A 25,819-nucleotide genomic window follows, 5' to 3' on the forward strand; every position below is an offset into this window, starting at 1 on the left:
GTATTAATCTCAGTAGTGAATGATAGTAGTGACAGGTGTGACTGTATTAATCTCAGTAGTGAATGATAGTAGTGACAGGTGTGACTGTATTAATCTCAGTCGTGAATGATAGTCGTGACAGGTCACGGTCCCTTTAAAGAGCTGCTCTGAAAATCTGAGGCTGGGGTTGAAATTGTTCTTTGGCCGTTGCTCAAAACAGCGATGGTGAATCGACAGCCCGAGTTACACTGACTTCAGTGGAAAGGGAAATCGTGCGGGGTGTAAAATGGGCTGTCCATTCACTATCGCCCGTGTTGCACTAACACCAGAGACTAATTCCACCCCCGGGGTCTCCTGGGCATCGCTGAGAGCTTCTGGGACTGCCCAGGGGGGTAACACATCTGTCCTAAACTAAGTCAATGTCTTGATAGATTGGACCAGACTGGGAACTTTTAATCTATGGTTTATGGGGTAATGATTTTTAGTTTATTGGAGAGTTAGGTTCCTCCAGGGCTCACGACCAACATGAAATGGTAATATTATGGGATGTTTAACTTCATTAGACACGAGGAAGTGACTGAGTGTGTGAGGTATAAACAGGAAAATTGCCCCACCAATTGGGGTCTACAATCAGTGTCCCAGGTGACCATGGGTGATAATGGGACATTTTGTGATGACCAAAACCAGCGGGTCGGGAAAAAGATGTGTGAGTGACCGGTGAGAAACAAAGATCACCTGGGAACAACCCCCAAAGGACATCAATCAGGGATCAATGCACAATCCAGTGAAAGTCAGGGAAGGGCAGTTAAGAATAGTTCATTGACAGCTTTCTCTTGGAGATGGTTGTGTCCTTGCTTATACTGAACAGTGAGAAGAATATTTTATAACCTGGCCACTACCCGAGACATCGGGACCGTGCAGGGGGAGATAAGCAAAGACCTCCAGACACCCCCCGATCTGTTGATAAGACAGACTGAAAGTGCAGGAATGGTTTGTATTTGATGTCACGTTTGGGATGATTTTGGGAAACCGCTGTGTGTAAATGTGATATGTTGCGTGTGAGGCAACTCGTATGTGGAATGCATGATGAAGATGCCCTGAAGAACGGGTCTCAGACACGCTCAGTCACGTTGACAACATCACTACATGAAATGGTTAATGTGCTCAGGAGAGTGAGGACATCTACTGGGTCACTACTGATCTGAACTTTTTTTAATCAAAGCACTGACACAAACTTCATAAACCGACCAGTTAATGAAACAATCAGGATCGAGTTAAACACACTGGGACCTGTCAGAGGGATTGAAATTAAAGTAAAGAGGGACAGAGAATTTGGATTTCCAGAATTCAGGGTTGGGTTTCTTTGAGTTAACAATGAAATTGGGACAACTGAGGGCCGGGGAGAAATAATACTTAGCCTGAATTATCCACAAGATGGATAATGGGAAAAGGGGGAGCTGGAGGATCTTTGAAGTCCAAGATTTCTTCATAATATGGTAGTATTTGGGGGAGCCGAGTTTCTGTAGTTTTCTGTACAATGTATTATGATTTTCTTTGTCTCTATCATGATGTGTAATATTAACCAAATGAAACTTAGATTAGAAGAGCAAATGGCTGGAGATCGGTCTGTGATGCTGACAAGATGAGGACCTTGGATAAGGCCCCCAGGATCCCACAAAGGAGGGGGAGGGAGGGGCTGTTGAAGATTGAGACTGAGAAGTAAGAAGGGAAACCACTTTCTCAGATTACTTCTGTAGTTTAAAACCCCTAATATTGATAGACTGACAGTGCACATGAAACAACGTAATGCTGAGATTGAAAAGGGGACCTCTCCCCTTGGGAATCATGAATGGTGGGAGCTCGTCTATAATGTGGGACAGCATCCTTGGGTGAAAATCATGTCTATACTTTTTGTTATTATACAGCTTGTTATGATTGGAACACTTTTCTTTTATTTGTCGTATTTGAATGAACTTTTGTGTCGATGTCACGGTGATTAAACTTCTTGTAACAACAATTCTTAACCTTATCTGTGGTGAGTGCAATTCAGATTCACTGAATGATTTAAAGTCAGTTGTTCAATCGCTCACACTCAGTTGAGGGGAGACTGAAGGATTTTGGGCTTTTCAATCCCTGTTATTAATTACCTGCTGAAGGAGCTGAGTTTGGTTAAAAGTATTAATTCAACAAAGGAACTGTTAAACTGACTGTTCAAGGCAGCATGCTGGGAAGGTTGGTCACATTGGAAAAGTCTTATTCAGCAGACTGTCTAGACGGTTAAAGATAAGACAGCGGTGAGGCCTTGAAAGTCTGTGAGAAGCTGTTGTGAACATCAGATGCTGTCGTATCAACTTGTTTTAAACCACGGGAAAGAGAGAGAGTGGGAAAAGGAACAACAGTGTGTTTTGAGCTGATGTACTGAATAAGCCTAATGCCCTCCATGCTGACCGTGTTCCACTGGGTCCTGGTGCTCTGCCTTGCTGATGGTTTCAGATACCAAGTGGGAGGACATTAATCCAATGTCTTATCACCCTCTTAACCAGCTGGGTTTCGGTGAATGGAGAACATACGGTGAAGGGATTGTATCCCAAAATAAAAATGACTTTTGTTATGGTCGGATAATATTCTTGATCAAATGGGAAGTGGAAATTCCTCCCTAAAACTTTCTTTAAAATCTTTGGAAAATGTGTACAAACTTTTACTGGAATGGTTCCAGGGATGAGGGACTTCAGTTCCGTGGATAGAATGGAGAAGCTGGGGTTGTTCTCCTTCGAGCAGAGAAGGTTAAGCGGAGATTTGATAGAAATGTTCAAAATCATGAAGGGTTTAAATAATGTAAATAAAGAGAAATTATTTTTGTTGGTGGAATGGTTGAGAATTGAAGGCACAGATTTAAGGTGATTGGCAAAAGAATCAAAGGCGACGTGAGGATAAACATTTTTACGCAGCGAGTGGTTATGATCTGGAATGCACTGCCTGAAAGGGCGGTGGGAGCAGATTCAATCATGGCTTTCAAAAAGAAATTGGATAAATGCTTGAAGGAAAAGATTTGCAGGGTTACAGGGAAAGAGCGGGGGAATGGGACGAACTGGATAGCTCTAACAAAGAGCCGGCACAGGCTCGATGGGCCGAATGGCCTCCTTCTGTGTTGCAAGATTCTATGAATTTGCAGAACTGCATGTGTTTGGCCTCTCTTCAGAACTCCTACTGTACTGTTTGAGCAGTGTTCACCAAATTGTACCAGTGTGACAATGTCCGTTCTCCCACACCAGCTCGTTGAGGGCAGAGGTGCCCAGGCAGTTGATGCTTGATGTCTTTCACACTCGAGGATTAATGACTGTAATCTAACCACTGCAAATTTATCACGTGATCATCTACGGTGATTACATGAAAATAAGTCTGTGTGTGTTTTTAACATCACATCCTGGGACTGTGAAAACTGAGACTCGAACCATCTCATTGGTTTCAGAAGTGGTTTTCAAAACCCGAGATAAGACTCCCATCTTCAGGCAGCCTTGCTGACGTCCTTTGTTCTCCCTCTCCCGACCTCGCCCAGCTTTGTTACTCATAATCAGAGCCACTGCTTTACTGTGACTCAAAGTCAGATTCTGTTGTTATTTTGAGATTGTTGGGTTTTCACCTGGTGTTTTGGGGATGGCATTCAGCAGTTCTGTCTGTTTATAATTGGGGTCACTGGTTTACCTTGACTGGAAAAGTCAGTTCCCTGATTATTCCAAGGGGACCTGATGATTTGGGGATTGCACGATTCCATCCACATTTCAATGAATCCCTCAAACTCTTGCCCTTGGTCACAGGAGAAATTGATTTTAAGGCCCCGTTTTTCCAAAGGAAAAAATTAATGTTTGATTTCCCCGAACACATAAAAAAGACAAATTCTTGTCCAGTAAGTACGTGTGAATTATTGTGACATTCAGGCTTTCAGTGTGCGGGAGTACAGCCAGTAGATATACCGAGATATCTTTATTCAAAGGAAAGTAATGAAATGAGTTTGGGAGTTTGCAGTGCAATTCCTGTTGGGTTAATTGCACAGAAGCCGACCGTTATTCAGCATCCAATTGGCAGCCTCACTGTGCACAAGTCCAGTTGGTGTGGGAAATGTAAACTGTCACACAGGGCAGGGGATAGGGGGAGATTTCAGGCCCATTGTTGAAGCAGTGATGGGTCATTGGTGACTCCAGTCTCCTGCAGCTTGTCTTGTGGAGCGGGGGAGACATTTCTCAGACTTTTTCCCCAAATTGGCCGCAGTTGGTTATTTTTCTAATCCTTTTATCCATGAATGGGATACATAATTATTCAGACACAAACAATTCCAGCAAAGATCCTCATTTTTCATCACCAGTTTCCTGCTCCAAATATTCTTATTTTTTAACCAAATTATTGTTTTGTAAAGTATTTTCCTTCCCTGTCTGTATGAACAGAGAGAGTGGGCACGGGACCACCTTCCTGCCCATGGTCACTCTCCTGATCAGTTTATGACCCCCCCACTTCTTCCAGATCAGTGTCGCGGAATAGAATTCCATCAACAGCAGTTAATGTGAACTCCTTTAAAAAGGACTGGACAAATATCTGGTTGAGAAGGTGACTAATATCTCCCCCAATGGTCTTGTGGGTTAAGCCAGCACATCAGTATATAAGAACATAAGAAATAGGAGCAGGAGTAGGCCATACAGCCCCTCGAGCCTGCTCCGCCATTCAATAAGATCATGGCTGATCTTCAACCTCAACTCCACTTTCCCACCCGATCCCCATATCCCTTGATCCCCAGAGTCCAAAAATCTAACGATCTCAGCCTTGAATATATTCAACGACTCAGCATCCACAGCCCTCTGGGGTAGAGAATCCCAAAGATTCACAACCCTCTGAGTGAAGAAATTCCTCCTCATCTCAGTCCTAAATGTGATGTGGAGATGCCGGTGATGGACTGGGGTTAACAATTGTAAACAATTTTACAACACCAAGTTTTTGTCCAACGATTTTATTTTTAATCCCACAAGCTTTCGGGGGCTTTCCCCTTCCTCAGGCAGTGTGGAAAAACAGTCCTAATTGGCTGACCCGTTATCCTGAGACTGTGCCCCTCGTTCTAGACTCTCCAGCCAGGGGAAATAACCTCTCAGCATTTACCCTGTCAAGTGCCCACAGAAACTTATATGTTTCAATGAGATCACCTCTCATTTTTCTAATCTCCAGAGAGTCTAAGACCATTCTACTCAACCTCTCCTCAAAGGACAACCCTCTCATCCCAGGAATTAATCTACTCCACCTTTGTTGCACTGCCTCTAAGGCAAGTATATCCTTCCTCAGACAAGGAGACCAAAACTGTACACAGTACTCCAGGTGAGGTCTCACTAAAGCCCTGTACAATTGTAGTAACACTTCCTTACTCTTGTACTCCAACCCCCTTGCAATAAAGGCCAACATGCCATTTGCTTTCCTAATTGCCTGCTGTACCTGCATGTTAATTTTTTGTGTTTCTTGTACCACGACACCCAAGTCTCTCTGAACACCAACATTTAATAGTTTCTCACCATTTAAAAAATATTCTGGTTTTCCATTCTTCCTACCTCAAAGTGAATAACCTCACATTTCCCCACATTACAATCCATCTGCCACCTTCTTGCCCACTCACTTAACCCATCTATATCCCTTTGCAGACTCTTTGTGTCCTCCTCACAGCTTACTTTCCCACCCAGCTTTGTTTCATCAGCAAACTTGGATACATTACATTCGGTCCCTTCGTAAATAGCTGAGGCCCAAGCATTGATCCTTGCAGCACCCCACTAGTTACAACCTGCCAACCCGAAAATGACCCGTTTATCCCTACTCTCTGTTTTCTGTCCATTAACCAATCCTCTATCCACGTTAATATATTACCCCCAATCCCATGAGCCCTTATCTTGTGTAACAACCTTTACGTTGCACCTCATCGAATGCCTTTTGAAAATCTAAATACACCACATCCACTGGTTCCCCTTTATCTATCCTGCGAGTTGCATCCTCAAAAAACTCCAATAGATTTGTCAAACGCGGTTTCCCTCTCATTAAGACATGTTGACTCTGCCTTATCACGTTATGATGTTCGAAGTGCCCTGTTACGACTTCCTTACGAATCGATTCCAGCATTTTCCTGACGACTGATGTCAGGCTAACTGGCCTGTAGTTCCCTGTTTTCTCTCCCCCTCCTTTCTTGAATAGTGGGGTCACATTTGCGACCTTCCAATCCGCTGGGACTATTCTGGAATCTCGGGAATTTTGGAAGATCACAATCAGTGCATCCACTATCTCTGCAGCCACCTCCATTAGTACCCTCGGAAGTTGGCCATCAGGTCCAGGGGATTTATTGGCTTTTAGTCCCATTAGTTTCTGAAGTACTTTTTCTCGACTGATAAAAATTACTTTAAGTTCCTCACTCTCATTAGCCCCTTCATTTCCCACTATTTCTGGTCTGCTTTTTATGTCTTCTACTGTGAAGACAGTTACAAAATATTTGTTTAACGCACCTGCCATTTCCTGATTCCCCATTATAATTTCTCCTGTCTCAGCCCCGAGGGGACCAATGTTTACTTTTGCTACTCTCTCCCTTTTTACATATTTGTAGAAGCTCTTACAATCCATTTTTATATTTCTTCCTAGTTTACTTCCATATTCTATTTTCTCCCTTTTTATCAATTTTTTGGTCGTCCTTTGCTGGTTTCTAAAACTCTCCCAATTCTCAGGCTTACTACTCTTCTTGGCAACATTATAGGCCTCTTCTTTTAATCTAATTCTATCCTTAACTTCTTTAGTTAGCCACAGGTGTGTCACTTTTCCCATGGAGATTTTATTTCTGAATGGAATGTATATTTGTTGAGAAGATTGAAACATTTCTATAAATGTTTGCCATTGCTTTTCAACCGTCACACACTTTAAATTAATTTCCAAATCTACATTAGCCAACTCACCCCTCATACCAATGTAATTGGCTTTGTTTAAGTTTAAGACTCTAGTTTCTAAGTGCATCATTCCCAAACTCAATGTGAAATTCTATCATATTATGATCACTCTTCCCCAGAGGATCCTTTACAGTGAGATTACTAATTAACCCTGTCTCATTACACAATACAAGATCTAAAATAGCCTGTTGCCTGGTTGGTTCCATGACTTATTGCTCTAGGAAACCATCTCGAGTGCATTCCATGAACTCATCCTCCAAACTACCTTTGCCAATTAGATTTGCCCAGTCTATATGAAGATTAAAGTCCCCGACGATTACCTTTGTTACAAGCACCTATTATTACATGGTTAATACTCTGTCTAATGGTATAGCTACTATCAGGGGGCCAATAAACTACTCCCACCAGTGTTTTCTGCCCCTTGTTATTTCTTATTTCCACCCACACTGATTCTACTTCCTGATCTGAGCTAAGATCCTTTCTCACCACTGTCCTTATGTCCTTTATTATTAGGGCTACACCCCCTCCTTTTCCATTCTGTCTGTCTTTTCTAAGAGTCTCGTACCCTCGAATATTTACTTCCCAACCGTGGTCACTTTGCAACCACATCTCTGTAATGGCTGTTAGACCAAACCCACCTATCTCTATTTGTGCAACTAATTCATCGATCTTGATCCGAATGCTCCATGTGTTCAGATAAAGAGTCTTTAATCTTGACTTTTTACCATTTTTTCCTGCTTTGACCTTACTTGTTGATGTTCTATTATTGGTAAACTCTCTGTCCCTTCCTGCCACACTCTGCTTATCTTTACCCAAATCACTACACTGCTCTGTTCCCTTGACTTTTCTCATTAGATTTCTAAATTTCCCCTCCCCTGACCCCTCCGCCCCACTTTTAGTTTAAAGTCCTATCTACAGCCCGAGTTATTAAATTCACCAGGACGCTGGTCCCAGCCCGGTTTAAGTGGTAATGGTGGGACAATAAGCCATTTAGTCCAAGGAGGCCCTCGTTTGATCCGTGGGCCCGAGTTTCCCCATTCTCTGGTCACCAACCTGTGGTTTTCTGTCCATTAAAGCCAAGGGGCAGGAAGTCACACGCTGGCGACTGCTTATTTTAACCAGGTCAGAGGTCAGGATGCTGCAATTCACAGTAAAATCAGGCAAGGTCCCCACTTCTGATCACCATCCAGTGTCCCCTCCTGGAATGTGGGATGTGAAGAGAATCCCAGCTCGCCTCTGGTTCTCTTCACAATGGGACAGCCTGTCAGCCCACACTGCTGGAGCTCACACGTGAATGGTGGTGGGACACTCGCACCTGTTGAACTAACCCCAGCAAAGAGTCAGTGCCTTCAGAAGAAAAGAACAAAGCTCAGGGGGAAAGGATGGAAGGTTATAAGCAAGGTCAAACACAACCTGGGCCACTCTCCAGTCCACTGGAGTTTCTGTTTGGTTACTTCAGAGGTTGGAGAAATTTCACAGGGTTTCCTCTGGGGAATTTCCCTTGTGGCTGCTCAACCTCCCTCACAACAGTTTGGGAGATTCCACTGTAGTTCAAACAGCACATGGGTCTTTCAGAAGAAGCAGCTTTGATGGACCAAATGGTCTTTCCCTCCTGTACTCTGGAATCCAAATCTATTAGATTTGGCTCAGATAATGTTGTAACGTTAAAGTTGTTTTTAAAAGAATATTTGGGGATGAGGAGAAATCGAGATGATTGGACGCCATTTGTTTCGAGTTGTGGTTTCAAAGAGTAACTGAGTTCTTTGTTGCAGTTACTGTGCCCGTGCCAGGAACACCGTGTTCGTGTAATTATTGAGCTCGAAATTAGGAGTGCAATGCCTCCTCGCAATACCTCCTGTCTGTTCAGCCCCCCCATCTCACCCACCCTGTCTGTTACCTCACTCTCTCTACGGGTTTCTACTTTGATTGGAAATGGTCGTCAAAAAGTTTTGCAGAAACAAACCTTATCAACACAGTTTAGTTGCACTAAGTCTCACTGTTTCCCTGCCAGTCATTCCATAGATTTGTGTCAGTTCTCATCGTGAAGTTCAGACATTTTGTTGAGCAGCCAACTTGGCTTCAACTTTGAAATACAGTTTGAGGGAAAATTTTCTGGCAGCTTCCAAGCAAATCAATTCACTGCCCAACACAAAAAGTGACGATGGATACGGGAATAGTAAACTTTCATTTCCATCACTTTGCATCATTGACGCGTTTCAGAGCAAAACAAAGGCAAATCCGTGTCTCAGGTAAACTGACTGATCCATGGTGGAACTGAGACTGGAGCACAAATCTACACTGACACTCAGTGCAGTGCTGAGGGAGCGCTGCACTGTCGGAGGGTCAGTACTGAGGGAGCGCTGCACTGTCGGAGGGTCAGTACTGAGGGAGCGCTGCACTGTCGGAGGTACCATCTTTTGGATCAGACAGTAAATCGAATCCTTGTCTGCCCTCTCAGCTCGATGTAAAAGATCCCATGCTGCTATTCGAAGAAGCAAAAGGGAGTTCTCCCCGGAGTCCTGGACAATATTTAGCCTTCCACCAACATCACTAAAACAGATGACCCGGTCATTTATCTCACTGCTGTTTGTGGGATCTTGCTGTGCATTATTTGGCTGCCGTGTTTCCTACATTACAACAGGGACGACATTTCAAAAGTTTTTCATCGACTGTAAAGCGCTTTGGGACGTCCCGAGGATGTGAAAGGCGCTATAGAAATGCAAGTTCTTTCTTTCTTCCTTGCTGGTTGCAGATTCCAAACATGTGAGAGCACAAATAGTGGGAGTGTGTTTCCTGCCTCGGTTTCTCCCAATCCAGCATTTCGCAGCAACACACGTTTCTCTTAAGCCTGTTCGAAAGCCTTTACTGAATTGGCTTGACTCCTGGGACATGCCTGACTGAGCCTGTGGATGACGTTCTCCCTCCCGGTACTCGGAGAACCACGGGAGAGGCTGAGGAGAAGATTTAAAGAGCGGCAGCAGCACAACCGTCAGAATCGGCAGAGCGCGGAGAACCAGGGGAGAGAGCGGAGACCCACGGGAGAGAGGGGAGAACCACGGGAGAACGGGGAGAACCACGGGAGAACGGGGAGAACCACGGGAGAGAGGGGAGAACGGGGAGAACCACGGGAGAACGGGGAGAACCACGGGAGAGGGGAGAACCACGGGAGAGAGCGGAGAACCACGGGAGAGGGCGGAGACCCACGGGAGAGGGCGGAGACCCACGGGAGAGGGGAGAACCACGGGAGAGAGCGGAGAACCACGGGAGAGGGGAGAACCACGGGAGAGGGTGGAGACCCACGGGAGAGGGCGGAGACCCACGGGAGAGAGGGGAGAAACACGGGAGAGAGCGGAGAACCACGGGAGAGGGGAGACCCACGGGAGAGAGGGGAGAACCACGGGAGAGGGCGGAGACCCACGGGAGAGCGGAGAACCACGGGAGAGGGGAGAACCACCGGAGAGGGCGGAGACCCACGGGAGAGAGGGGAGAACCACGGGAGAGGGGAGAACCACGGGAGAGAGGGGAGAACCACGGGAGAGAGGGGAGAACCACGGGAGAGAGGGGAGACCCACGGGAGAGAGCGGAGACCCACGGGAGAGGGCGGAGACCCACGGGAGAGGGCGGAGACCCACGGGAGAGGGCGGAGACCCACGGGAGAGAGGGGAGAACCAGGGGAGAGCGGAGAACCACGGGAGAGAGGGGAGAACCACGGGAGAGAGGGGAGACCCACGGGAGAGGGGGGAGACCCACGGGAGAGAGGGGAGAACCAGGGGAGAGAGCGGAGAACCACGGGAGAGGGGAGAACCACGGGAGAGGGCGGAGACCCACGGGAGAGGGCGGAGAACCAGGGGAGAGGGCGGAGAACCACGGGAGAGGGCGGAGATCCACGGGAGAGGGCGGAGAACCACCGGAGAGAGGGGAGACCCACGGGAGAGGGCGGGGAACCACGGGAGAGGGCGGAGAACCAGGCGAGAGGGCGGAGAACCAGGGGAGAGGGCGGAGAACCAGGGGAGAGGGCGGTGAACCACGGGAGAGGGCGGTGAACCACGGGAGAGGGCGGAGAACCACGGGAGAGGACGGAGACCCACGGGAGAGGGCGGAGAAACACGGGAGAGAGCGGAGACCCACGGGAGAGAGGGGAGACGCACGGGAGAGCGCGGAGAAACACGGGAGAGAGGGGAGACCCACGGGAGAGGGCGGTGAAACACAGGAGAGAGGGGAGACCCACGGGAGAGGGCGGTGAAACACAGGAGAGAGGGGAGACCCACGGGAGAGGGTGGTGAAACACAGGAGAGAGGGGAGACCCACGGGAGAGGGTGGTGAACGACGAGAGAGAGGGCGGTGAACCACGAGATTATTCGGTGAACCACGGGATTATTCGGTGAACCACGGGATTATTCGGTGAACCGCGGGATTATTCGGTGAACCGCGGGATTATTCGGTGACCCGCGGGATTATTCGGTGACCCGCGGGATTATTCATTGAGGAATAAAAGCCCCACAGGAAAAGTGATCCATCTGTGACTAACTAAAGAAGTTAAGGATTGTATTAGAATAAAAGAAGAGGCTTGCAATATTGCCAAGAAGAGTAGTAAGCCTGAGGATTGGGAGAGGTTAAAGAAACCAGCAAAGGATGACCAAAAAAATGATAAAGAGGGAGAAAGTAGAATATGAGAGTAAATTAACAAGAAATATGAAAGCAGATTGTAAGACAAGTATGTAAAAAGGAAGAGAGTACCAAAAGTAAATGTGGGTCCCTTCGAGGCTGAACTTAACTGGACCAGCCACATAAATACTGTGGCTACAAGAGCAGGTCAGAGGCTGGGTATTCTGCGGTGAGTGACTCACCTCCTGACTCCCCAAAGCCTTTCCACCATCTACAAGGCACAAGTCAGGAGTGTGATGGAATACTCTCCACTTGCCTGGATGAGTGCAGCTCCAACAACACTCAAGAAGCTCGACACCATCCAGGACAAAGCAGCCCGCTTGATTGGCACCCCATCCACCACACTCAACATTCACTCCCTTCACCCCCGGCGCACAGTGGCTGCAGTGTGTACCATCCATAGGATGCACTGCAGCAACTCGCCAAGGCTTCTTCGACAGCACCTCCCAAACCCACGACCTCTACCACCGAGAAGGACAAGAGCAGCAGGCACATGGGAACAACACCACCTGCACGTTCCCCTCCAAGTCACACACCATCCCGATTTGGAAATATATCGCCGTTCCTTCATCGTCGCTGGGTCAAAATCCTGGAACTCCCTACCTAACTGTTGGAGAACCTTCACCATAAGGACTGCAGCGGTTCAAGAAGACGGCTCACTACCACCTTCTTAAGGGCAATTAAGGATGGGCAATAAATGCTGGTCCACGTCCCATGAACGACAAAAAAAGTCTGAGACAGGAGAAATGATAATGGGGAATAAGGAAATGGCAGAGACATTAAACAAGAATTTTGTATCTGTCTTCACAGTAGAAGACACAAAAAGCATAGCAGAAATAGTGGGGAACCAAGGGTCCAATGAGAGTGAGGAACTTAAAGTAATTAGTACTGGTTAAAATAAAGTACTGGAGAAATTAATGGGAGTAAAAACCAACAAATCCCCTGGACCTGCTGGCCAACATCCCATGGATCTGAAAGAGGTGGCTGCAGAGATAGTGGGTGCATTGGTTGTGATCTTCCAAAATTCCACAGATTCTGGAATGGTCCCTGTGGATTGGAAGGTTGCAAATGTAACCCCGCTATTCAAGAAAGGAGGGAGAGAGAAGACAGGGAACGACAGGCCAGTTAGCCTGACATCAGTCGTTGGGAAAATGCTGGAATCTATTACTAAGGACGTGGTAATGGGGCACTTAGAAAATCATAATATGATTCGGCAGAGTCAACATGGTTTTACGAAAGGGAAATCGTGTTTGACAAATCTACTGGAGTTTTTTGAGGATCTAACTGGCAAGGTAGATAAAGGGGAACCAGTGGATGTAGTTTATTTGGATTTTCAAAAGGCATTCGATAAGGTGCCACATAAAAGGTTGTTACACAAGATAAGGGCTCATGGGGTTGGGGATAATATATTAGCATGGAGAGAGGATTGGTGAATGGACAGAAAACAGAGAGTAGGGATAAACGGGTCATTTTCAGGTTGGCAGGTTGTAACTCGTGGGGTGCCGCAAGGATCAGTGCTTGGGCCTCAGCTATTTACAATCTATATTAATGACTGAGAAGAAGGGACCGAGTGTAATGTACCCAAGTTTGCTGACGATACAAAGCTAGATGGGAAAGTGAGCTTTGAGGAGGACACAGAGAGTCTGCAAAGGGATATCAACAGGTTAAGTGAATGGGCAAGAAGGTGGCAGATGGAATATAATGTGGGGAAATGTGAGGTTATTCACTTTGGAAGGAAGGATAGAAAAAGGGAATATTTTTTAAATGATGAGAAACTATTAAATGTTGGTGTTCAGAGGGATTTGGGTGTCCTCGTCCACGAAACACAGAAAGTTAACCTGCAGGTACAGCAAGCAATTCGGAAGGCAAATGGTATGTTGGCTTTTATTGCAAGGGGGTTGGAGGACAATAGTAAGGAAGTCTTCCTTCAATTGTGCCGGGCTTTGGTGAGACCTCACCTGGAGTACTTTGTACAGTTTTAGTCTCCTTACCCTCTTTAGAGGCGGTGCAACAAAGGTTCACTCGATTGATTCCTGGGATGAGAGTGTTGTCCTATGAGGAGAGATTGAGTAGAATGGGCCTATACTCTCTGGAGTTTAGAAGAATGAGAGGTGATCTCATTGAAACACACAAGATTTTGAGGGGGCTTGACAGGGTGGATGCTGAGAGGCTGTTTCCCTGGCTGGAGAGTGTAGAACTAGGGAGCATCGTCTTAGGATAAGGGGTCGGCCATTTAGGACCGAGATGAGGAGGAATTTCTTCACTCAGAGGGTTGTGAATCTTTGGAATTCTCTGCCCCAGAGGGCTGTTGATGCTCAGTCGTTGAGTATATTCAAGGCTGAGATCGACAGATTTTTGGACTCTCGGGGAATCAAGGGATATGGGGATCGGGCAGGAAGGTGGAGTTGAGGTCGAAGATCAGCCTTGATCTGATTGAATGGCGGAGCAGGCTCGAGGGGCCATGTGGCCTACTCCTGCTCCTATTTCTTATGTTCTTATATTCTTATGTTGTCACATTTCTTGCCTTTCTCCCCCTCTTTGCCCTTTACACTGTTACTGTCCCAGTCTATATTGTGATAATTGAAAACCCCCATTTTCACTACTCTATAGTTTTTGCATCTTTCTGTAATTTGCCAGAAAATTTGCCCCTCTATCTCCTTCCCACTATTTGGTGCCCTATAGTGTACACCCATTGGTGTAATAGATCCTCTATTGTTCCTTACTTCGAACCAAATAGATTCTCTCTTTGACCCTCAGATACATCATCCATTTCCAGTGCTATAACGGTTTCCTCGATCAATACTGCCATCACCCACCCGCCTCCCGCCAACTCCTTTCATTCCTTCCCTATCTTTCCTGAATACCTTGTAGCCAGGATATTAAGCCCCCAATCCTCCCCTTCTTTGAGCCTGGTCTCTGTTATTGCCACTGTCTCATAGTCCCATGTGGTGACTCGAGCCTGCAGCTCACCAACCTTATTGATCACGATACCTGCATTTATTCACACGCACTCTAAACTCATCTTCGACTGCCTCGCATTTACCCCCCTATCTGCTCCCTCCTATTTCTGAACTATTCTTTAGTCTCCCTCCCAGTCCTCTGTGCACCTTGTTTCTCCTCTCGAATGTTTCCTCCTGGTGCCCATCCCCCTGCCAAATTTGTTTAAACCCTCCCCCCACAGCACTATTTAACCTCCCCGGGGGGACATTGGTCCCAGCTCTGTTGAGGTGCAACCCGTCCATTTTGAACAGATCCCTCCTGCCACAGAACTGGTCCCAATGCCCCAGGAATCTGACGCTCTGACTCCTGCACCATTTCTCCAGCAACGCATTAACCTGTCTTATCCGACTATTCCAATACTCACTCGTGCGTGGCACTGGGAGTAATCCAGAGATTACTATATTTGAGTTCCTGCTTTTTAACCAGATAGAGAGAAACTATTTCCTCTGGTGCGGTAATCCAGAAGAAGGGGCATAACCTTCAAATTAGTTAATTAGTCAAGGGACAGAACCTTAAAATTAGAGCTCGGTCATTCAGGGGTGATGTCAGGAAGCAGTTCGTCACACAAAGGGGAGTGGAAATCTGGAACTCACTCCCCCAAAAAGCTGTTGAGGGTGGGGGTCAATTGAAAATTTCAAACCTGAAATTGGTAGAATTTGTTAGGCAAGGTTATTAAGGGTTACAGAACCAAGATGGGTAAATGGAGCTAAGATACAGATTAGCCAGGACCAAATTTCATTGTGGAACAATCTCGAGGGGCTGCGGAGGCTATTCCGTCCCTATGTTCCTGTGACCAGAACTGGACACAATGGTTCTGACCAGAATTGGACACAGTACTCGAAGTGGGTCTGACCAGAACTGAACACAGTACTTGAGGTGGGTCTGACCAGAACTGGACACAGTACTCGAGGTGGGTCTGACCAGAACTGGACACAGTACTCGAGGTAGGTCTGACCAGAACTGGACACAGGACTTGAGGTGGGTCTGACCAGAATTGGACACAGTACTCGAGGTGGGTCTGACCAGAACTGGACACAGTACTCGAGGTGGGTCTGACCAGAACTGGACACATTACTCGAGGTGGGTCTGACCAGAACTAGACACAGTACTCGAAGTGGGTCTGACCAGAACTGGACACAGTACTCGAGGTGGGTCTGACCAGAACTGGACACAGTACTCGAGGTGGGTCTGACCAGAACTGAACACAGTACTCGAGGTGCAGTCTGACCAGAACAGGACACAGCACTTGAGGTGGGTCTGACCAGAACTGGACACAGTCCTCGAGGTGCAGTCTGACCAGAACTGGACACAGTACTCGAGGTGGGTCTGACCAGAACTGGACACAGCACTCTAGGTGCAGTCTGACCAGAACATGACACAGTCCTCGAGGTGAGTCTGACCAGAACGGGACACAGTACTCGAGGTGGGTCTGACCAGAACTGGACACAGTACTCGAGGTGGGTCTGACCAGAACTGGACACAGTACTCGATGTGGGTCTGACCAGAACTGGACACAGTACTCGAGGTGGGTCTGATCAGAACGGGACACAGTACTCGAGGTGGGTCTGACCAGAACGGGACGCAGTACTCGAGGTGGGTCTGACCAGAACTGGACACAGTACTCGAGGTGGGTCTGACCAGAACTGGACACAGTACTCGAGGTGGGTCTGACCAGAACTGGACACAGTACTCGAGGTGGGTCTGACCAGAACTGGACACAGTACTCGAGGTGGGTCTGACCAGAACTGGACACAGTCCTCGAGGTGCAATCTGACCAGAACTGGACACAGTACTCGAGGTGGGTCTGACCAGAACTGGACACAGTACTCGAGGTGGGTCTGACCAGAACTGGACACAGTACTCGAGGTGGGTCTGACCAGAACTGGACACAGTACTCGAGGTGCAGTCTGACCAGAACTGGACACAGTACTCGAGGTGGGTCTGACCAGACCCTGTACAGTTTGATCATGACTTCCTCTGACTGTATTCTGCTGTTTTGGATTTGTTGTCCAACATTATTTTACCTTTGTTGGTCACAGCTCTGTGTTGTTTGGACATGTTTCGTGTTGAGTTTACTGAGACTTGCAGCCTCTGCTGGTTTGCTTTGTTTGATCTCTCTTTGCCCCTCTGATGAACCTTTCAACTTTTTCTGTATATTTTTCTATTCCTCCCAGAGATCTCCTTCACCTTCCTCTCTGCAGGATTTGTAAAGGTTTTTTGTTCCTCTTTATATCAGTTTTAATTTGTTTCTTAAACCATTTTGCGTCTGGTCTGAGCTGATTAGTTTTCGGTTTGTTTACTGAGCCCAGTTTGCTGTATTCTGGCTCCAGATTGTAAAATTGTAATCATGTTTTACTGATTTTGGTTCTGACCTGCTACTGCAGGACTGAAAGGGTTAATCTTCAGACAGAGTGAATCATGAAAGTGAAACTAACATCGTCACTCCCTGCACCGAGTGTTGATAAGAATTTCACTTCCTGCTCTGGTTCCTCAGTCTCTCTTGTGCTGTGTGAAAGCTGCTTCAGGTGCTGCAGGGATGGAGCCTGGAGCTGATTCAGCCCATGTCGTGTGTGATTACTGTGTCGAGAATCCATCCCCAGCTGTGAAGACGTGTCTGAAATGTGAAACATCTTTTTGCTCCAGTCATTTAAAACCACATCTGCTGAACAAGGCCTTCAGTGGACACACCCTAATCGAACCTGAGGCGGATCTTACAGACAGGCAGTGCGTTCACCATAAGAAGATCCTTGAATACTACTGTGAAGATGATGCAGAGTGTGTGTGTGTTTCCTGTACAATAATAGGGAAACATAAATCCCACACACTGCTGAGCCTGGATCAGGCACAAGCTGCAATTAAGGTGAGTGACACAATTCCTGATATTAAATACAGTGAGGGAGAATTTTCCTGTTAATGACCAACATTAATTCGAACTGATTGCAGACAGTGCTGATTCACTGGGTCTGGGTTTACGGCTGTTTGTTTTTCATCAGTCAGATTTTCTCCCTCCCCTTTCTCTTACAGTCTGTCTGAGAGAACAGGGTGGGCTCTGGGAGGGTGTTAGAGTGGCCCAGGGTGACTGCCCCTCACCCACACTCAGCCCCTCCTGGTGAGGGCACTGTAGAGCTCAGTAATTCACTGTGTGGGCACCTGTGAGAACTGGCACTCCATGGCATAGGGCTGTAGAGCAGAGCATGTTGTTGCCCTGTGTAACGCTGGGGTATTCTGCCATCTGACCAGCAGGGAGAGGACCATCACCAGTGGGGGGAGTGAGGGACACCCACGGGGGGAGACTCAGGGGCTGGGGGGAGAAACTGTTTCTCACAACAAGAGGGAATTGGTGTTTGAGAAATGCTGGTGTGACTGAGTCTGTCTCCCTTTCCCCTCGGCTGATTCCTGGAAATGGAGGAGCTGAGTCCGTGTGAAAATGCAGCACACGGTGAGTCAGTGTGAAAAGAAGCCGGTGTGTGTGTGGTTCCTCAGTTTATACAGGGCAGGGAGCGCCTCTTTACTGAGAGTCACAGAAGGGAATATTTCTGCTCAGGGCCCAGACACTGAGAATCCCCAAACCACTTTCTATCCACACCCAGTGGGGTCACTCCTGGAACGGAATCATTTCCCTTTTACATTCCAGTTTCAATCCCTTTTATTCCTCCTCTGTCAAAACTGCTCACTACTCCAGGATCATCCTGGAATGTAAGATAATTCCCGGCTTCTATTCTCCACTATCAGCAAGACCCCTCTCTCCTGCCCCTCCACCCTCACCTCCAACAACAAGTGCAAAGAGCTCATGATCTTCTTTATCAGGTGGATTGAGACAATCCGTTCAGCTGCCTCTGCTGCTTCCCTCCCTTCCCATAGCTGACCAAACCAATCTTCTCCCAAGTTTCCCCCCTGTCCTAGCCCTGAACTCACATCTCCATTTTCTCTCCTAACTCCCCTCCTGCAATCTCCGTGCTCATCTTGTCCATGAGACCCACTTTCTGCTCCCTCCACCCAATCCCACTATTCTGCCGACCACCCAACTTCCCTTCCTGGCCCCCATGGTCGCTGATATTATAAATAGTTCCCTCTCCTCTGGTACTGTCCAGCTCCCTTTCAGATCTCCCATCATCACCCCCTCCTCAACAAACATACCTTTGACCCTCTGTCCTCGCAAACTATCGCTCCATCTCCAACCTCCTTTTGCTCTCCAAAGATTTTGAACGTGTTGTCGCCTCCAAAATATGAGCCCATCTTTCCCACAACTCCACGTTTGAACCCCTCCAATCAGATTTCGATCTGTGCCACGGCACTGAAACGGTCCTTATCAAAGTCACAAATGAGATCCGATGTGACTGTGGCCGTTGTGCACAATCCCTCCTCGTCCATCTCGATCTGTCTGCTGCCTTTGACATGGTTGACCAACCATCCTCCTTCAAAGTCTCTCCTCCGTTGTCCAGCTGAGTGGGACTGCCCTCGCCTGGTTCCACTCTCATCTCTCCAGTCATAGACAGAGAATTTCCTGCAATGGCTTCTATTCCCACTCCCGCACTGTTACCTGTGGAGTCCCCCAAGGATCTATCCTTGGCCCCCTCCTATTTCTCACTTACATGCTGCCCCTTGGCGACATCATTTAGAAAACAGAATGTCAGGTACCTCATGTACGCTGACATCACCCAGCTCGACCTCACCACGACCTCTCTCGACCTCTCCACTGCCTTTGATTGGTCACGCTGCTTATCCAACATCCAGTCTGAGATGAGCAGAAATTTCATCCACTGAAACATGAGGAACACCGAAGACATTGTCTGAGACCCCCTCCGTCACAAACTCTGTTCCCTCGTTACTGATTCCATCCCCCTCCCCGGCCACTGTCTCAGGCTGAACCAGACTTACAGCAATCTCACCATCCTATTCGACCCGGAGCTGAGCTTCGGTCCCCATGTCCTCTCCATCACTAAGGCCGCCTACTTCCATCCCCGTAATATCACCCATCTCCGCCCCAGCCTCAGTCCATCTGCTGCTGAAACCCTCATCCATGTGTTACCCGGAGACTCGACTATTCCAATGCTCCCTGGTCGGCCTCCCATCCTCCACCCTCCGTAAACTTGAGCTCATCCAAAATCTCTCCGCCTCTCCATCTCTCTCTCTCCTCCATTAATTCCCTCCTTAAAACCAATCTCTTTTACCAATCATTTTGTCACCTGTCCCAATGTCCCCTTCTTTGGCTCGGTGTCAATTTTTGTCTGGTTACCTTCCTGTGAAGGGCCTTGGGAGGTTTTACTGTGTTAAAAGCACAATATAAATGCAGGCTGTTGTTATTGTTTTAAACACATTCCAATCACCTTTACAGGAAGAATTGGAGAGAGAAATCGAGAGGCTTCGGGGAGTCCAGCAGAATTGTTCCAGCAAACAGCGAGACTTGGAGAGATCAGAAGCTGAAATAAAGGTGGGTAAAGTGGGACTGGATTTAGAAAGGGTTTCTCTCCCCGCTGAGTCAATGAGCACATCAGAAACAGGCCTTCCAAACCAGGCTGGTTGTGTTGGGGCCGAGTCACTGATTACACTGAGTTCCCCGTGTGTTTGATGTGAGGGGGAGCTGCTTAACTCTCCCTGCACCTCCCAGGGAATATTATTACATCACTTGGGCACTGGATTTCCTGAAACAGACACAGTCAGAGGCTGGGAGTTGGAGACTTGCCCTGAAGCCTGTGTCAGATGAACATAGAAAGGAAGAGGAAGAAAAGACCATTAGCCCCAGCGAGCCTGCCCCATGCAGACAGGGTTCAATCACACACACCACTGATCCACCCCGAACCATGGACTCACCTGGGAAAGGCAAACAGAAGAGAGAAAAAACACCTGCAGACAATTCGGACAAACTCTGGGAAATTCCTCCCCAGCTCCCTTTTAAAGGGTGGGAGTGACTCCATACCCCCCACATGTTCAGGGGGTCTGTTCCAGAGATCGAGGACTCTGGGGTCTAACCTAACTCTGTGCCTATGGATTTTATACACAGGCCCTCTAGTCCCACCATCCCGATCCATCTCAAGTACCTCACCCAACGAGTGAGTCCAATAATACCTCGATCATTTTAAAAACCTCAATCATGTCCCTCTCGGCCTGCCTTTCTCGAAATCGCCCTCCCTCTTGGAGCCGATCCTCAGAACTAAAATCCATCAGACTACGTGTCGTTCTGGCCACCGTCCTCTCCAGAGTCTCAATCTCCTTCACCAGGTGTGGGCACCAAAACTGGACCCATCACTCCAGGTGTGGATGGACCAGGTGGCAGTGCCATACACAGTCTAAATACAGTGCTCTTTCTATTAAACTCAAGGCTCAAGGCAACACTTGTTAAACTCTGTTTTCTCTCCCAGTAGACCCTCCCCCACTGCTTGTCCATCTTTAACGGTGATCGAGTAGTGATCGAAACAAACTGTCCCGTCCCTGGAAAGTGCCGTGTGCTCAGGGTAAGAGCTGTGTGGAAGGGCCGTTTGTAAGGAGAGTTGGTTTGGGTTTCAGACACGAATCAATGAGCTGAAAGGAAAGCTATCGAAGAGCTTCTCTGAATGGAGGAGACAGCTGGAAGAAGATGAAGAATACGCACTGAAACTGATCGATGAGGAGGGTCTCCGAGCTCTCTCTCAGATTAGAAGCTGTTCTGAAGCATTAAACAAGAGGATGGAACAGATTACATTAATCGATGGAGAAACCCAGAGTCTGGTACAGAGGGACCATCTCTCCTTTATTCAGGTACATCTTCAATATAAACAGGGCCATGTCTGGGGAATGGGGCGTTTCTGTGAGGCTGGTGAGAGGGCTGAATTGTTTGAAGATTGTTGGTGGGGCCCAGCATTGGCGCTGCCCCCTCAGCCCTGCCGTCGGAGTGTTGGCGCTGCCCCCTCAGCCCTGCCCTCGGAGTGTTGGCGCTGCCCCCTCAGCCCTGCCCTCGGAGTGTTGGCGCTGCCCCCTGAGCCCTGCCCTCGGAGTGTTGGTGCTGCCCCCTCAGCCCTGCCCTCGGAGTGTTGGCGCTGCCCCCTGAGCCCTGCCCTCGGAGTGTTGGTGCTGCCCCCTCAGCCCTGCCCTCGGAGTGTTGGCGCTGCCCCCTCAGCCCTGCCCTGGGAGTGTTGGTGCTGCCCCTTCGGCCCTGCCCTCGGAGTGTTGGCTCTGCCCCCTCGGCCCTGCCCTCGGAGTGTTGGCGCTGCCCCCTCAGCCCTGCCCTCGGAGTGTTGGCTCTGCCCCCTCGGCCCTGCCCTCGGAGTGTTGGTGCTGCCCCCTCAGCCCTGCCCTGGGAGTGTTGGTGCTGCCCCCTCAGCCCTGCCCTGGGAGTGTTGGCGCTGCCCCCTCGGCCCTGCCCTGGGAGTGTTGGTGCTGCCCCCTCGGCCCTGCCCTCGGAGTGTTGGTGCTGCCCCCTAGGCCCTGCCCTCGGAGTGTTGGCGCTGCCCCAGGATGGAGTGCAGTGAAATGTGGGATTATTGCCCATTCCTGTGACTGGCCCCACCTACTGTTATACACTGAACTCTTTACTCTCAATCCCAAATTCACTCTTTGGTTCCATTGGGTGTTGATTTGTTCGTTGACTGATTTGATCTCCTCTCTTTATTCACAGAACTCGAAGCAGCTCCTTTCCAGGTAAGTTCCTCTCAGTCATACAGTACCTGCTGCTGATAGGGAACCTTCCCCTGTATCTGGGAGAAGAGTGAAAGTAGAATCACCGCTTGGAAACCTTCCCAGATAAGGTGCTTTCAAATGGTGGGAATATTGAGTGATGTTTAACTGTGGTTTGAGGGGTTATTGGCTCAGGCAGCCTGTGGGAAATGGGAGATTCCACATGTACACTGACGACCCCCAGCTCTACCTCACCACCACCTCTCTCGACCCCTCCACAGCATCTGATTTGTTACGCTGCTTGTCCGACATCCAGTATTGGATGAGGTGAAATTTCCTCCAATTAAATATTGGGAAGTTCGAAGCCATTGTCTTCGGTCCCCACCACAAACTCCGTTCCCTAGTCACCGACTCCATCCCCCTCCCTGGCCACTGTCTGAGTCTGAACCAGACTGTTCCCAACCTCGGCGTTCTATTTGACCCTGAGCTGAGCCTCCGACCCCATTTCCTCTCCATCACCAAGACCTCCTACTTCCACCCCATAATATCACCTGTCTCAGCATCTGCTGCTGAAACCCTCATCCATGCTATTGTTACCTCCAGACTCGACTTTTCCAATTCTCTCCTGTCCGGCCTCCCATCTTCCACCCGCCATGACCTTCAGCTGATCCAAAACTCTGCTGCCCGTATCCTAACTCGCACCAAGTCCCGTTCACCCATCACCCTCTGCTCACTGACCGACATTGACTCCCGGTCCAGCAACACCTGGAATTTAAAATTCTCATCCTTGTTTTAAATCCCTCCATGGCCTCGCCCCTCCCTGTCTCTGTAACCTCCTCCAGCCCTGCAACTCTCCGAGAACTCTGCGTTCCTCTAATTCTGGCCTCCTGTGCATCCCCGATTTTCTTCACCCCACCATCGGCAGCCATGTTTTCAGTTGTCTCGGCCCGAAGCTCTGGAATTCTCCCCCTAAACATCTCCTCTCTACGTCTACCTCTCCTCCTCTCTACGACTACCTCTCCTCCTCTCTACGTCTACCTCTCCTCCTCTCTCCGTCTACCTCTCCTCCTCTCTACGTCTACCTCTCCTCCTCTCTCCGTCTACCTCTCCTCCTCTCTACCTCTACCTCTACCTGGAAGCAGTTCTTTCTCTCCTCACTTCACATGATTGTAGAGAGTGTGATCCTGCAGAGAGGGGGGAGCACAGACTGGAGACCCTCTGGATAATAATAATTATTAATAATGGAAAGATGAGGGCTCCAGTACAGAGAAACTGGACTGAACACAGACGGCTTTGAAAATCACAAACTGAGCTGAAGTGGCAGCAGACCAGGATCCCACTGCACGTGTGGAGATCAGTGTGAATGCAGGGAGACTGCAAATCCCGGGATTCTGCCATTTTCAGGATGGGTTGCTGCGGGGTCTCAGTACGAGCATTAGAAGGGGTGCAGGTTGTTGCACTGATCACTCGTTCCCCTTTGGGTTTCTCATCTGAAATGTCCCCACTGATAAAAACATTCTCTCCTCTTTCATTCCAGAGTGACTGAGACTCAGAGAGTCACAGACCCAGATGTACCAGCGCTCACCCTGAACCTGTCCAATATATCTCAACTTATCCAGAAGAGGCTGAATGGATCGGAAAAGTATCACTCAGACATATTGGGAAACATTGGTGAGAACGTGCAGCTTTTCTCCAATATGAGGGACTGAGAGCAGGTCGGGTTAGTTGTGTTCAGACAGCTGGGAATATCCAAAATAATTCAGCAAATTACAAAGACACAGACACACACGCCCTGTCACAGAGACTCACACAGACACACACGCCCTGTCACAGAGACTCACACAGACACACTCGCCCTGTCACAGAGACTCACACAGACACACACGCCCTGTCACAGAGACTCACACAGACACACACGCCCTGTCACAGAGACTCACACATTCACACACGCCCTGTCACAGAGACTCACACAGACACACTCGCCCTGTCACAGAGACTCACACAGACACACACGCCCTGTCACAGAGACTCACACAGACACACACGCCCTGTCACAGAGAGTCACACAGACACACACGCCCTGTCACAGAGACTCACACAGACACACACGCCCTGTCACAGAGACTCACACAGACACACATGCCCTGTCACAGAGACTCACACAGACACACACGCCCTGTCACAGAGACTCACACAGACACACTCGCCCTGTCACAGAGACTCACACAGACACACACGCCCTGTCACAGAGACTCACACAGACACACACGCCCTGTCACAGAGACTCACACAGACACACACGCCCTGTCATAATCAAGCTGTGGGCAGGATGGGACAGTAACAGGAGGGAGAGAGCCCAGGGCACACTCCTGTATTCAGGATGGGACAGTAACAGGAGGGAGAGAGCCCAGGGCACACTCCTGTATTCAGGATGGGACAGTAACAGGAGGGAGAGAGCCCAGGGCACACTCCTGTGAGCTGTGTGTTCCCAGTACAGCCGGTGCTGAGATTGTGGGGCTGGAACTGTGAGTCTGTGGGATGTGTTGTGTGCCGGTTAATCCCCTCCATTGTTTCTGGGAGAGCTTGAGCACAGTGCCAGGGGCTTGTGTGATTAAACTGACTGCTACTGTGTGTCTCCACTGCAGTGTTTGCACTGAGTGTCCAGCACTGGGACCCACACACTGCTATTTAACAGGGATTCTGATTGAAGGCCATTGATTTAACATGGGATGAATCCAGTCTAAGAGGTAATATGGGGCTGACACTGTCTGGGAAATACTGACTCTCCCACCCTGCAGCTGTCAATCATTGATCTGAGTGGAATAACCCTGTCTGACCAATCTCTTCTCTCCTCTCCAGGGCAAAGGTCACCGATGAGCCTGGATCCAAAGACAGTAAACTGGAACTTGGTTCTGTCTGATGATCTGAGATCAGTAACATGGACTGAATGGGAACAGCCCTACCCACCTCACCCAGAGAGGTTTAAAGACTGTCCCCAAGTCCTCTGCTCCCAGAGTTTCTCCTCAGGATCCCATTCCTGGGATGTGGAGACTGATGGGGATTGCTGGGGAATAGGGATTGTGTGTGGGAGTGCAGAGAGAGAGGGAGGAATCTCATATCTTGGGAACAGCCGTAAATCGTGGTGTTTGGGATTTTCTGCTGATTTTCTCAGAGTTTGGCACAATTCCGAGTTCACTCACCTCCCACCGATCCCGTCTAACATCAGGATCCGAGTTCAGTTGGACTACGAGGCCGGGACTCTGTCATTTCACCGGGTCACTGACTCACTGAGACATTTACACACATTTCAAACCACATTCACTGAACCCGTGTTTCCAGCATTTTATTGTCTGAATAAATCCCTAAAACTGTTAAATTAATCCTCACAGCTGAGACTCTGATGATGTCACTTCCAGGTGTGACACTGTAGTGTTACAATTGATTGTTTTCTTCACTTGTATAATTTTACTTTAGATCCATAATTGTTGTGGGATTAATCTCAGCAATGAATCGTAGTAACGGCAGGTGTGACTGTATTAATCTCAGTAGTGAATGATAGTAGTGACAGGTGTGACTGTATTAATCTCAGTAGTGAATGATAGTAGTGACGGGTGTGACTGTATTAATCTCAGCAG

General features: G+C 48.4%; 1 protein-coding gene across 1 annotated transcript; it reads left to right on the plus strand.

The window, feature by feature from the left end:
* The first annotated feature begins 17,108 nt into the window (after positions 1–17,108).
* On the plus strand, positions 17,109–25,304 carry LOC137309932 (tripartite motif-containing protein 29-like). Its single transcript, XM_067977934.1, has 5 exons — positions 17,109–17,454; positions 19,930–20,025; positions 21,099–21,329; positions 22,186–22,208; positions 25,044–25,304. The coding sequence occupies exons 1-5, from the start codon at positions 17,131–17,133 to the stop codon at positions 25,102–25,104; spliced, it is 735 nt and encodes a 244-aa protein (XP_067834035.1). The 5' UTR covers positions 17,109–17,130; the 3' UTR covers positions 25,105–25,304.
* Positions 25,305–25,819: the final 515 nt, after the last annotated feature.

The sequence above is a fragment of the Heptranchias perlo genome, unplaced genomic scaffold (assembly GCF_035084215.1).
Source record: "Heptranchias perlo isolate sHepPer1 unplaced genomic scaffold, sHepPer1.hap1 HAP1_SCAFFOLD_192, whole genome shotgun sequence".
NCBI classification, from domain to species: Eukaryota; Metazoa; Chordata; class Chondrichthyes; order Hexanchiformes; family Hexanchidae; genus Heptranchias; species Heptranchias perlo.